Source organism: Quercus lobata, chromosome 1 (assembly GCF_001633185.2).
Source record: "Quercus lobata isolate SW786 chromosome 1, ValleyOak3.0 Primary Assembly, whole genome shotgun sequence".
Taxonomy (NCBI): Eukaryota; Viridiplantae; Streptophyta; class Magnoliopsida; order Fagales; family Fagaceae; genus Quercus; species Quercus lobata.
In genome coordinates, this window is record NC_044904.1 from 53,487,913 (window position 1) to 53,502,631 (window position 14,719).

Genomic DNA, 14,719 nt, shown 5'->3' on the forward strand with positions numbered 1-14,719 from the left:
AATTGAAAATAAACTTAACTTTCATTAGATTTTAATTATTATTCTAACTTTAATTTATGTATCTAAAGTCTAAAATATTCAGAGTCAGATTCTAGGGTTTCTTGTTCTCCATTTTTTTTTTTTTGCCATGGAAATACTATTTTAGCTTTGTGGGTAGTTATAGTTTCTCCAAAACAAAACCCTTTATAGACATGAAGCCCAGGTTTTGTGAAATGGAATATATGCACAAAAATAACGGGACCATAATTTTGTTGCAATTTATTTATTTATTTTTTTAAATTTTACAATTTAGCTTTAATTTTCTTAAGATTTTATTTTTTTGTTCTAATGAATTAAAATTAGAATTGATCAGATTTCACGTATTCTCTCTCTGCCTTTGTATTGTGTTTTGGGCGAAAATGGCCAACTGGCCTTAAAAACCAAACTATCTAGTTAGTAGGCGAGACTTAGAAAGATATTTGCTGAATAGCATCTCGAGCCTTAGAGGCTCGATTTTGGTCTCAAAATCCAGCCTTTGAGCCTCGATTTTCTTGTGTGATCTGGCCTAGAATGGTCCAGCTGGAAATCGAGTCTTATAGACTCGATTTCCACGTGAAAATCGAGTTTCTAACACTCGATTTCCAGCTGGAAAACGACCCTCACAAACTTGATTTTTGAGTAAGTGTCTGATGTCTGGTCATGTCAAGCACAGCTCTATAACGTGCCTTTGCAGTTTGCACAGCTCTAGCGTCTGGTCATGTCAAGCACAGCTCTATAACGTGCCTTTGCAGTTTGCACAGCTCTAGCATGTGCCTTTGCAGTTTGCACAGCTCACTCATTGTAGGTTACATTCAGTTGTCTGGCTTATAGGTACACACATGCACTACCCACATCCTTCCTCTCACTCATTTTCATTTCAGCATAAAATTCTGCATCTGGCTGTGCTGTTTTACTCTCATTCAAATCTCACCCCATTACAAAATTCAAATCAACTCACCCCACATCCTCATGTCAGGTAAGGTTTCTCAATCTCTCTAATTGTTAGTTTCATATATAAATATAATATATATAATATATATATATATATATATACATATATACATATATATATATATATATATTATTAGGTTTTTTTATGGGTATGTGTATCATGATTAATTTTTTTTGTTTGGTTTGATATTGTTTTTTATATTTTTGATAGAATGATTTGAAGGTTTGTAATGGGGTGAGTTGTGTGTTTAGTTTTTTTATTTTATTTTTTTTTTAGTATAATTAATGATTTTTTATTTTTTATTTTATTTTGGAAAAAAATGATAATGATTGGGTGTGTTTGTATGTGAATATGCAAATGTGGGGTTTGTAAGAAGTTATATTTGGAAGTGTATATATTTGCTAGGATTTTATACAAAGTAAAAAATTTATTTAGGTATATATTTGTATTGTTAGGCTTTTATCATGACTAATTTTGCAAGTTAGTGTATATAATTTGCTAGGATTTATACAAAGTAAAAAATATTGTAGATATATATTTGTATTGTTAGGCTTTTATCATGACTATTTTTGCAAGTTAATGTATATATTTGCTAGGATTTTATAGCAAGTAAAAAATATTGTAGTTATATATTTGTATTGTTAGGGTTTTATCATGACTATTTTTGCAAGTTAATGTATATATTTGCTAGGATTTTATAACAAGTAAAAAATATTGTAGATATATATTTGTATTGCTAGGCTTTTATCATGGCTATTTTTCTTGTTATTTGGTTTGATATTTTTATTTATATTAGTTAGAGCTGAGTTGAAATTTTGTAATAGGGGTGAGTTTTGTTTTTAGTTTTTGTATTTGTTTGAGTACGAAATGATAATGATTGAGTGTGTTTGTATGTGATGTGGGGCGAGTATATGCAATTGTGGGGTGAGAATTTGTGATTTTTGTACTTTGAGTAGATAGAAAAGGTTTTGTAATTGATGTTAAATGAAAAAAAAAATATGTCGCTAACATATTATACTTGACTCTTTAATAGGTTCACAACATCTGAAGAATATTGATATAAATGTATACTACGGTGGACCTCTTAACAATCCTGGGGGGATTAAGGGATTTCCATTTACAGGGCCGGGTATCCAATGCTACCCCATGATGATACGTCGTAAGTTGATGACGTTGAATGATTTGAAGTTGAAAATAATGGACGAATTGAATTTGAACTCTGCTTGGTATGACATCAAGATTATTTATCGTTACCCACAAGAAGTCCTACATGAATGGATAAATTACGGGTATATGGCGATTAAAGAAGACAAACATGTGAAGATGATGTTTAATAGGATCCAGAAAATGCCCCAAGTAAATGCTGCTGAGTTGTACATAAGTTCAGAGCCGCTTGCGGAAGTTGATACTGAGATGGTGCAACAAACAACTACGTCTTTACAATTTACAGCCCTTGATGATGGATGCACTGCAATGGGAGGGTATACAATGGGAGATTATATGCTCCCATCTCAAGATCATGTTGTAAATACTGGTGAAACCCTCCATTGTCAAGAGACACATTTAGAGGAGGATGACGAAGACGAAGACTATGTTGAAGACGAAGACGAAGATGAAGATCATGCTATGAATGATGGTGAAAGTATTGATGGTGTGGATGAGTACGAAGAGAGGATTGAATGAGGTGAGCTTGAGAACGATGTGGATGACCATGAAGTCGTTCCCCATTTTGAAGAGGAAAATATGGAGTTCCATGATGAAGATGATGCAGACGATGATATTGGCATCCAGCGTGATACAAATACGACCACTGGCTACAGACCTCCTGCCGACTCATTCTACGCAAATACTTGGGAAAATATGTTTGATCCTTCACGTCTATTAGAACCATTTGTTTGTACTTGGTAAGATGGGATGCATTTTTGTAAAGGATTGACTTTTGCAAATAAATCGGCGGTGAAACGTGCATTGACAATATACGCAGCAAATGATAATAGAAATTTTATAACCCGGAGGTCAAGCACCACAAAATTGTGCGTTGCATGCGTTGATGACAACTGCAAGTGGTATGTTGGGGCATTCAAGAAGAATAAACTTAATGGTCTGTGGGTGGTCACGTCTTATGTGGGTCCACACACTTGTATACCCTTTGGCCTGCAAAGAGACGGTAGAATGATGGATTCTAATTTTGTTGCATCAGAAATTGTGGAAAAATTGCGACAAAATCACACTGCTCGTATTGATGAGCTCTGGGAGATCATACGTACTAAGTATAATCATGAGCTTTCTTACTATAAAGTATGGGACGCAAAACAAAAGGCAATTGCTAAGATATTTGGGGATTGGGAGGAGTCTTACCAAAGGTTGCGGAAATTGTTGTTGGCATACTTGGATCAGGACTCAGGTACCAAGTACAGCTATCACACCATACCTAGGCCATACGAAGGTATTGCGGTACTTCACTATGTATATTGGGCATTTGCTCCATGCATTGCTGCATTCAAATATTGCAGGCCAGTGATCAGTATTGATGGGACTCATTTGTATGGTAAATACAAAGGGGTGTTGATGATTGCAATGGCAACTGATGCTAACCAAAAGGTTTTGCCTCTCGCCTTTGCTGTTGTAGACAAGGAGTCAGGGCCTAGTTGGGGTTGGTTTTTAGAGTGTCTTAGGACTTCCATAGAGCATGTCATACCTGAGGATGGCATTTGCATTATTTCTGACCGACATAAAGGTATCAAATGCGCCATTCGAGAGTGGCCTATAGGTGAGGACGGAAGAGAACAGGTATATCATCGATATTGCCTTCGACATGTTGCTAGCAACTTCAACACAAAATTTAAGGACCCGACTTTAAAGGCATTAGCCTTGAAAGCTGGATATGCAACTCATGAAGCAAAATTCACGTCCATAATGCAAACCATTAAGGAGGCCGAGATTAATTTACTGAGGGGTGTAGACCCTACTGATCGCCACATCCTACGCTATATGCCTTACACATATCTAATGAGTGAGGATGTTGATAAATGGACCCAGTCACAGGATGGTGGAAGACGTTACGGGGCAATGACAACCAATATCTCTGAGTGTTTTAATGGGGTACTTAAAGGTGCCCGCGGTTTGCCCATTGCTGCAATGGTTGAGTTCACATGGTCCAAACTTGTTGCATATTTCTACGATCGACGTGAAAAAATTCTTTTTGATCTCTCTCAAGGTAAGGTGTGGAGTGATTATGCAATGAAGATCTATAACAAAAATGAGCAGAAAACTGCAGGACACACTCTGAGGAATTTTAATCATGAAATTGGTGTATATCAAGTGGTTACCCCGTATAACGATCATAGAGGTGGAGGGGGAAACCACAATCATGAAGTGCATGTAATTGAGCAAACATGTGGTTGTGGGAAGTGGCAAAACTTGAAGATCCCTTGTTCACATGCAATTAAAGTTCTTAAAGGTCTGCACCTCGATGCGACCAGCTATATTGACCCATGTTACAGTTTGAACAACGCCATTCAGACATATTCACATCATTTTGTGGTGCCAAAATCAGAGTCATTGTGGAGGGATGTTCGCGGACCACGATGGGTGCCTAACCCACAGCTGTTGCGGGGCAAAGGTCGTCCTGTGAAGTCAAGATTAAGGAATGAAATGGATGGGATACAACGAGAACGGGGAAGCCGGAGGGAAGATCCGGACTTGAGAGAGATTCAACCAAGGCAACGATGTGGAGTGTGTCATCAAGAGGGGCATAACCGCAGATGCTGTCCCAATTCCCATGGGGCTTCGACAAGTGGTAGTGCTGCAAACTAGGCAAGTGTTGTCACTGTTTTTATATAATATGCTCAGAATGTCATTTGGTTGTTGTTCTTCACATTTGGAAACTAACAACTGTACCTTCGTGGTTGTCAGGCGAGCGGAGACTGGATTTTTGAATGGCATTGTACGTGGGAGTTGTGGTTATGTTCGGTATGGACAAGTGCAGCAAATTCTATGTAGACTATGTTGTATCAGTATGGAAATGTTATAGGTGACTATGTAGAGTATGTTGTATCAGTATGGACAAGTGTTAGACGACTATGTAGACTATGTTGTATTGACTTAGTTTTTATTTTGTTAATTGCTAAATATTGTGCTAATTGAACATTTGTTATCCATTGTACTCGTTACATTAATTGCGTTGTGCAGCTTTTGCCTGTAATGCAATGATATGGCATTGGCAATGTAGCTACTACTTTGCCAACTTCAACCACAGCGGCCTTGTTTGAACCGATGATAATGTATTGACTGTTTTTGTGTGCTAAGGGCAACTAAAATGCCATGAATAGTAACTGTTTGAATCCAATTATTTGCATCTGATGTACTCTCTCCTTGACTGGTGATTATGCTTGTATCTACTTCTTTACCGCTGACCATGTGATGTGTTCTGGATATCTTTTACTATGGTAGGGGACGGGACAAAAGTCATTCTGGTTTACACCTACAGGACTGCAAAACAAACGGAAAAAAAAAAAAAAAAACTTCCCAGTGGAAATCGAGTTTTAGAAACTCGATTTCCAATCGGGTGGCATTATCGCAAATAAATGACACTAACCAATTTACAAAAATGCCACATTCAATGGAAATCGAGTTTCTCAAACTCGATTTCCACTGGGAAGTCTGCTCTCGCACTTCCCCCTAAAAAAATTTTGCTCTCGGGTTGGTAGAAGTGCCCAGTGGAAATCGAGTTTCTAAAACTCGATTTCCATTGAAGTGGCATTTTTGTAAATTGATTACTGTCATTTATTTGCGATAATGCCACCCAAATGGAAATCGAGTTTTAGAAACTCGATTTCCTGGGAAGTTTTTTTTTTTTTTTTTTTCATTTGTTTTGCATTCCTGTAATTGAAGTGGCATTTTTGTAAATATATTACTGGAAATCGAGTTTCTAAAACTCGATTTCCACTGGGAAATTTTTTTTTTTTTTCATTTGTTTTGCATTCCTGTAATTGAAGTGGCATTTTTGTAAATATATTACTGGAAATCGAGTTTCTAAAACTCGATTTCCACTGGGAAATTTTTTTTTCATTTGTTTTGCATTCTTGTAATTCAAGTGGCATTTTTGTAACTTTATATTCATTCCTGTAATTGAAGTGGCATTTTTGTAAATATGGAAATCGAGTTTCTAAAACTCGATTTCCACTGGGAAATTTTTTTTTTTTTTCATTTGTTTTGCATTCCTGTAATTGAAGTGGCATTTTTGTAAATATATTACTGGAAATCGAGTTTCTAAAACTCGATTTCCACTGGGAAATTTTTTTTTTTTTTTTCATTTGTTTTGCATTCCTGTAATTGAAGTGGCATTTTTGTAAATATATTACTGGAAATCGAGTTTCTAAAACTCGATTTCCACTGGGAAATTTTTTTTTTTTTTCATTTGTTTTGCATTCCTGTAATTGAAGTGGCATTTTTGTAAATATATTACTGGAAATCGAGTTTCTAAAACTCGATTTCCACTGGGAAATTTTTTTTTTTTTTACATTTGTTTTGCATTCCTGTAGGTGTAAACTAGAAACTCGATTCAAAGGGTTGTATTCGGTAATCACCTATGTAGACTAGTTCTAAGAGCATAAAAATCGTGAATGTAGTACATTAAAAACAAAATGTATTGCATTTTGAAATTATTAAATATAACATTATTATAAAATACACCAAGAACATTACTGTCCAACTTTGTAAATGCCCAGCATACAATCTCATAATATAAATCTTGTAATACAAATTTCTACAGAGCAAACCTTTCCAGTAATACAAATCTCATAATATAAACCTTGTCATACAATCTCGCTCCTTGGCAAAAAATTTCCTTGCAATTGGAATAATTACCCTATCATACATGGGGACCCAAAAAATAAAACTGATGACATCAAAGGATGAGAGAGAGGCTGCGGGAATGGTGAAAGAACCAATGCTTGTGTCCATCATCATTCCTTGCTCCACAAACATTGTACACATCTGGGCATAAACAGCAGAAAAGACAATTCCAGTAGCCCAGATTGGAAACATGCAGATCACGGGTATCCAATTCTTCCACCTGTGTTACAGTGCAAAGCCTCCTTGGATTGGAGAATTCCTCACTGTTGCTCTCAGCATCTGACACTACAGCGGCTTTATCAAGGCAACTGTGCAGCAAAAATAAATTAACAGTGAATTTTTTTCCTGGGGCAGAATTTGTTATGCAGTTGAGAAAGTTGGGAAAAATGTCAAGCTTTCATGCAGGTACATACAGTGAAATGATGTCATGTCATCAGTACCATTCTACACAAAGATAAGTAATTTGTGTTGAACAAAGCATTATTGGCAGAACAAGTTCTTTATAGTGAACAAAGCATGAATATGACTAGATCTATCATTATAGTGACAATACTTCAATAACAGCTACTATGTAGTGTCATTGCACATTAAATAATAAACAAAATTACCAAGACTTGTCTACATGAGTTCCATCCAGATCAGCACCACTAACACAACTTTCATTTCAGCTAAAAAATTAAGCAAATAGATTTCATTTAAGAAGGATACATATGCCTCTCCATCTAAATATTAGTAAAATGTTAAAGCAGGGGTTACTCGGTTACTCCAGATTGGCCCCAAATGGGGTCTAGTTTTAATTTAATAAATCAAGAGTATTATGTAACAGTACCACTTGTGAAGAAAGGGAAAAGCATGTTACGGCTGGAGTGGCCAAGAGACTTGTAGTTCAATGGCATTTCCCAGATCTCTCCATGGAGAGAACTTGAGTTGAAATTAATAAGTTCCCCACAAAGAGCAATAATGAGGAACATTTTGCAAAATATAAATGGTGTGAAGATTAAAAAACTAGCAAGCACTATAAAATTAGAGCACATAGCCCAATCAGAAAGTTAAGCATAATTTAAACTTTTGGCAAAGCTTTAGAGACATTCATTCGGATGTTGGCCCAATACAAGGAAAAGGATAAAATTTGATACCACAAGTAGATCGTGCAGACCAAGAGGTGTAGTAACAATATATGACACATCAGGGTGTTCTTTTGCAGCTTCAGCAGCTAACGAAAGAATATCCTGTAAAGTGACACAAAACATTTTTATTAAAACAAAAAGAAAAAATCAATCTAGTCACCAATTCGGTACAGTATATCTATAATCAAGGCACCAGAGGAAAGTAAGCCGAGCTACCTGATGCCAGTGTCGTCCAAGGAAGAGAAAAAATGGGCTTACAATCACATGATCTGCACCTTGTTGAATGCAAGAAAAAAATGCATCTCTTATCGATGGTTCTGCCAGCTCCTACCCATATCAAAGATATTTCAATAAATGAGAAGCCGTTTGCGCAGAAATAAAACCATGACAAAAGCAACATAGTATGATGTCCACCCAAAAAGGAAAGAAAACCAAGCAGCAGCGCTACACGCAGTAAAAACTAACCTAAATCATCAAGGCAGTACTGATCAACACAAGGTTTGATCCCACCAGTCCCCAAAGCAACCAGATAGAGCCCGAAGAAGAAGACCATGTACTGAGCTGGAGTAGTTGACGGGCATACAGTCCCCATTTGGTCCACTTATCGATTGAATACACCTACCCGACTTCTTATGATACACCTCCATTTTCGTGGACCTCAGAGGTAGGGTCCAAGGAAACTGATGAAAATGCTGACGAGGTTCTGAAGTTTGATAGCTTGGACGGTTGGACTCCAGAAAATCATTATCGATGGTCTAAACCTAGAAATGTTTAACACTTAGATTCAGTCCATCGATAGTGATTTTCTGGCGTCCAACAGTCCAAGATATCCAACTTTAGAACCTCGTAGCCTTTTCATCAGTTTCCTTGGACCCTACGTACAGAGCAAAGTTCAAAAATAGATACGATCCTGATAAACAATATAATCATACAACACATTTTCAAACTCCCCAACTTCATGAGGCTTAGCCCCTCTAAATGTTGTTAAGAAGCAATATGTTTATAAAATAAGTGTAATTGAAATGACAATGTTAAGATGAATAAATGGAAAAAATACCCTTATATATTCAGCCCTTCATTTTAAAACCAGGGTCTAATATTAAAATTGTGATTAAATGATTTCATGCATTTCCCTCTATATTACTCCCAAACAAGGTTACTTACCCCTCATTCCTTTGCATCCCTTTATTTTAAAACCTCTAAACAATGTTACTTCATTCCTTTCTTTTCCATTCCTTTCTGTTACTTAAATGCATTATATTCTATTCTATTCCATTCCTTTATGATTTACTCAATCCATTCCTTTATGAACTCCCAAACAAAGTGTCAATGACCAATATAAATGATGAACAATTTAAACACCCCAACCAATACCTTGTCATGTGAGATATGGATTATGCAAAATGAGCATTGATAAAATACAAGCAGCAATGCAGCATAGCTAGAGTACTTGACTGACACAGCTAGATCCTTTGCTTTAATTTTCCAGGGCTGTTAGGGTGTAAAAAACCCAAAGCTTAAATCTTCTTAAGAATTTTTCCCCACTATGGGTCGTAGTTGGGGTGTGGGGAACTCAAGCTTACATCTTCACAAGATATGACATGATCAGGACAAAAATGAGAAAAAAACTAAACCATTTCAAAATATGCATAACACTAAAATACGCACCACATCTCTCCATTGCTATTGAAGCCTCATCTCTTGTGTACCCCATACTCATTAAGGATGACAATTTATTATCCTCATCAAACACGGTATTTGTGATTTCCTGCAAGATAGATCCAATGTATATGCATATTATCAGCAACAACAACAAAAAAAAAAAAAAAAACAAAAAAAACAAAACAAAAAACAAAAAACGTAATTGCAATTGTCATGATCCTACATGTCCCTCGTATGTGCATCAATGATTGCACAACTTTCAACAATATTGCAGAATTATATTTCCATCTAGGTGGGTAGGAAGACAAGAGCCACTAGGAAGCCATGCATAATAAAGAGTTGCTGGTGGGCTCATATTTGCAGAAGGGTATATTAGATGAAAATTGGTTCAAAAGTCCATATAGTAAACATAATCTAAGTAATTAGTTTAGCCCAAAAAAATAAAAAATAAAAAATCTCTACCTCATTGTCAGACCAACTGTCAACATCAGAGAAACCATCCAGAAAGCTCCCATCACAATCCAAAGAGTAATTATCAGAATCAATATGTTGCTGTTCTTGAGGAGATGTTTCAAGAGTCTGCAAAAATAATTAATATAAAGGTCAGAAATAGATAACCCCAAATGGCAGATTAATTCAAGTTGTGAAAGGTGAAGCACTAGGATGTTCACAATAGAATCATATGCCAGACCACAGACAATAAATTCTGGTCTAACAAGGTAGCCAATCATTAAGCCATAGAAGAGAATTTTCAGTCCAATGTGATAGACAATTTATTAGGCCACTCAAACCAGATAGGGAATGAGCGAAACGTAAGTAAGTCTTGGAACAGTTTACAAGTGAATACCATCCATATTTACAGTTCCCCACTCTCCCCTCTCTTGAAAAGATGATCCCCAATTTTTAAAGAGTCCAAAAATACCAGGTTACTGAGTTGGGTTTGTGATAATTTCCATTTTTTTTATTGTTAAGTTATACATGCACCTGGGTCCTGAATCCACAACCTCATCCTCTACCTAAAACTTCTTAAGGGGAGGAGATGCTAATTGAGCTACAGCACATTGGCAGTTTGTGATAATTTCTAGAATAAATATGCTTGTAACAAGCAAGATAAGTCCCAAAAAATCTGGGAATTTTTTATTAATAGTACAGATGGACCTTTCATATAGTTGAAGTCAATTGTACTTTATATGTTTTATCAATTCTTTCTCAATTTGCTTCATTATTGTAAATGTACTTATTAATAATTTCTTTGGTCACTTCAAGTGCAGATTCCAAAAACCAAAAAAAAAAAAAGAACTTACTTATGTAATTATTATTTTATATTATTTAGTTATAAAGAATAATACATACACATATATTTTAATATTTATACAAAAATAATATAATAAAAATATTTATTTAATTTATTACTTAAAAAAATGCATTTGGAGTTAAACAATATCGTTTAGTTCATAGAAATAGAATCTACATGAAGAGAACAGGGAATAACATGGTACTATGTAGCCAAGACAGGAGTAGGAACTACATCATCTGAGAATTAGGAAGCTATTAATAGGTGATGCAAAATGGGTTTGCATGAATAAGAATTAAAATGAGAAAAAGAAAATCTTAGGCTACACCACCTATGGGTGCTTGGAATCACCAAAGCTATAGAGAAAACTCTTTTAACTTTTTCTTTTTTTTTAATTCAAAATTGTCTCAAACTATACCTATAGCAGATTCTCCCCCCACCCCCAGCCTCATTTTTAGGGCTTCAAGGATTACATAAGGTCACAATTACATCCCATTAGATCCTCAACAATATTGAAGCCCAAATTTGAATTCAATAATTAATAACTGGTATCATGTATAAAATGAGTAAAAATCTAAAATTATTTTGGTTGTACCCCCGGCATCACACCTTGGTTGGTGAAGACCTCAAATTTGAAGTACTTATGATAAGAACTTTTGCAATTAACACTGGCAAAAACTCTTGGAGCACTTGGAGTTGTACTAAAACCAAAGAAGCTTGTTGTCCCACTGTATTAAATTCATTTAGAATGATCATATCAATGGGTGGAATAAATTATACAACCTTATCTTGACTGTGGGGTGTGTGGGTTCAGTGGTGGTTTTCACAGTTTTGGGCTATGACAAAGACTTCGAGTACGCTATAAAACGGGTTTGCATCAATAAGAAATAAAAAAGGGGAGGGGTGGGAGGGAAGAAAATCCTAGGCTTCACAACCAAGCTTTAGAGAAAACTCTTAAATCGGAGATTTTATATTCAAATTGTACTGTCTCAAACAATTCCTAGAGGTTGTTTTTAATGGCTTCAAGGTTACATCAAGACACAATTACGTTGCATTGAAAAAAAATCCTCAATAGCATTAAAGCACAAATTCAATTTAAAAATTCAAATATGAGATCAGGTATCTCAAATAAGTACAAGATAAAAATAATCAATTCAAAAATAATTTTAATTGTACTCCCTGCATCACTAACTCACCGAGTATGTAAGGAGTGTATTTAGAATTGAATCTGTATTGTCCTCTCCTGGATATTCATCAGAGAAGGGTTATTTATAATGCTTATAAGTTAAAAATATACACTATATATATTATAATAATAAATGACCCAGAAGCAGTAAAGTTATATGGTTAATAACAAGTTAACAACCAGTTCGATGCTTAATTGAACATTGTTTCGTGCTTTTGCAATGGCAGCAAGTCTCAGATAAGCATCAACATAGTCTGGATACTGCAAAGAACGAACAAAGGAATTAAGCAAAACCTACCAAATGAAATAATATATGGACAAGGTCATGAAACATCAGACAATTATTACAGAAACTAGTTGAGAAATCTATAAACAATTAAACATAGATGAAAATAAATAAAACAAGTTCATAACATGCAGAAACATTCTGCAGTTAAGCAACTCTTTCGGTATACATGTATATAACAACAAATTTACTGTCAAAAGTAAGCCCCTTCCAACCAGTTGGGGTCATATGGGTGTGGTTGAAAAGAAACAACATAGCTAATAACAGCACCAATTAAAAGGAGATGGCTCAGTTCAAGTTAAAGAGCACATACACACAACGCAAATGGCCAAGAAAACTATGAGTTGAGGGTATGAAGGAAAAGATACGTCCTAGGAAAAGCTAAATGGAGAACAAGATACATGTGGCTGATCCAACTATCTCTCAAGTATTTCTACTAAATGTTAAACAAGAGTTTCTATTAACAAAGAATCCTAATTAATGCCATTCCAATCCCCTTAGTGATATTTATGTATAAAAAAGAACCTAATCGAGATTCATGTGTATGTGCACATATACAGAAATACACCACATACCTTATATAAGATTAGTCGGTACAAAATGCTTGCAGTTTCAGCATTGTGTAACTGCTCTTGTAATCTGGCAAGATTAAATAGCGGTGTGACTTTATTCCAAGGTAGTTCCACATGGCGACCACTATCTTCAAGTCGATGAAATAATTGCCTGTCCTTGTATTGAAGAACAGATGCACTAGCATCAATCTCTTGGAACTTGTCACTACCCTCAATGAAAGGAAGCCAAACTCCATCACCTAGAGCCTCCTTGAAAGATTGTTCAGCAAGCTATCAAATAAGAAGACATCAAGGTTATTATTGCTGGTTGCACCAATAAATTTGCTTTCCAAGGAAAAAAAATGAGTGTAAACCCACTCAAGAACAATGGAAAAGAATACTAATTGTAACTTCTTATCTAATCCTTTGACAGTGGCACAAACCTCAAACTCTCCCCTTTCAAAATGATGAACTCCAATATTGTTAAGCAATTCAATTGGTACTTCTTGACCTCCCTTTTTCAAAAGACTGCGAGCCTGTAACATTATTTGAAGTCTCAATTATCCAAGAAAAATTGCAGGACTGGATGAGGAATTAACACTTGCTATCTCCAAAAGAGTAATGGATAGGAAGCCCTTACAGTTTTGAAGGCATCCAGAGCTGCTCCTGTGTCAGATGAAATTAACAATTCCCCCAGCTCAAAAAATGCCTATATCATAGTTAGAAGAATCTTAAGATGTAAAAGTAGAAGCTAAATGAAGAATGTAGCAAACTGAATTAGCTTTGGCTATTTACTTGAAAAGTTGAAAGCATGCAACTCAGAGGACATGGTAGTTTGCATGTTAAAACCAAAAAAAGATACAGAAAACATCCTATATTCCTACATTATCATACGAAAAGAAGGATTTAGCTGTTTCACCTTTTCAAAATGATGAAACTAGCCAAAAACACAAATATCACTATACCTTATTAAATTATTTTCAGCAAATAAAAGTGGACTCCTCCATACACGTCCAAACAAATGCAAGACACAGGTGATAGTGTTGCAACAAACCAGTCCTCGGTAGGGAGACTTGTTCAATAAAACATCAAGAAACAATAGATAACATAAAAGGGATCAACTACCTGAGAATCACGTGGGTCAATTTTGGTAGCCTTCCTCATAAATTCCTGGGCCTTCTCAGTCTGGCCAAGCTGAACGTATATGTGCCCAAGAGCCTATAGCATGAGAGAAACATCAATTCAACATGAACCATAAGGATAAAGTTGGAGGGCTAAAAACAGATTTCTGATTGGTTTGGACATTGCATGTCAAATGATCTTTAAAGACATTTGCAGAAAAATGATTTGTTTTCTTGCAATTTTCTTGCCTGAAGAAAAATAAAATGAAAAAACTAATATATTCTAGTAAGATGAGGTAGTAGCACCGGCAGCTGGTGTTGGCAAGGTTGCCAGCAAGAGCAATTGCAAGAACATAGAAGATGTGGAAATTATTTTCACTCAGGTTACATTCACAAAACAATCAAGCCTAAAAATCATGAAATAACACTTTCAATTGACTAACTCACTTTCAATGTCTCACAATTATCAGGGTAAATCTCCAAAACCTTATCGAAGTTTGACTGTGCACTTCTCAAATCCCCCAACTTCAACTGTACTTGTCCCAAACCTGTCATCAATTTTCCAGCATATGAACAAGAAGCGATAGATCAAAAGAAAATAAATATGAAGACCAATTATAACAATTCTGCAAAAAGTGCATCCACTTGGATACAGTGTTGAACAAT

At 35.5% G+C, this 14,719-nt stretch overlaps 2 protein-coding genes and 1 pseudogene across 2 annotated transcripts; 2 read left to right on the forward strand and 1 right to left on the reverse strand.

The window, feature by feature from the left end:
* The window catches only part of LOC115992299, a 41,196-nt pseudogene that overhangs the window by 147 nt on the left and 26,330 nt on the right, over positions 1-14,719 (forward strand).
* On the forward strand, positions 2,714-4,786 carry LOC115955623. The gene is made up of 2 exons (XM_031073829.1): positions 2,714-2,874; positions 3,484-4,786. Exons 1-2 carry the CDS (start codon positions 2,714-2,716, stop codon positions 4,784-4,786), a joined length of 1,464 nt encoding a protein of 487 aa, XP_030929689.1.
* LOC115992279 (protein CTR9 homolog) lies at positions 9,620-14,622 on the reverse strand. The gene is made up of 9 exons (XM_031116433.1): positions 14,501-14,622; positions 14,058-14,150; positions 13,573-13,641; positions 13,376-13,468; positions 12,957-13,223; positions 12,276-12,356; positions 12,106-12,152; positions 10,078-10,194; positions 9,620-9,721 (listed from the first exon to the last, which is right to left on the reverse strand). The coding sequence occupies exons 1-7, from the start codon at positions 14,606-14,608 to the stop codon at positions 12,126-12,128; spliced, it is 738 nt and encodes a 245-aa protein (XP_030972293.1). The 5' UTR covers positions 14,609-14,622; the 3' UTR covers positions 9,620-9,721; positions 10,078-10,194; positions 12,106-12,125.

Bases quoted from the DNA above. Each gene is read 5' to 3' on its own strand.
- LOC115955623 (XM_031073829.1), top strand. From the start codon at position 2,714: ATGGAGTTCCATGATGAAGATGATGCAGACGATGATATTGGCATCCAG. The intron at 2,875-3,483 runs GTAAGATGGGAT...CAAATATTGCAG, and splicing joins GAACCATTTGTTTGTACTTG to GCCAGTGATCAGTATTGATG.
- LOC115992279 (XM_031116433.1), bottom strand. From the start codon at position 14,608: ATGACAGGTTTGGGACAAGTACAGTTGAAGTTGGGGGATTTGAGAAGT. The intron at 14,151-14,500 runs GTGAGTTAGTCA...CTCATGCTATAG, and splicing joins ATAATTGTGAGACATTGAAA to GCTCTTGGGCACATATACGT. The intron at 13,642-14,057 runs GTAGTTGATCCC...ACTATGATATAG, and splicing joins TTGACCCACGTGATTCTCAG to GCATTTTTTGAGCTGGGGGA.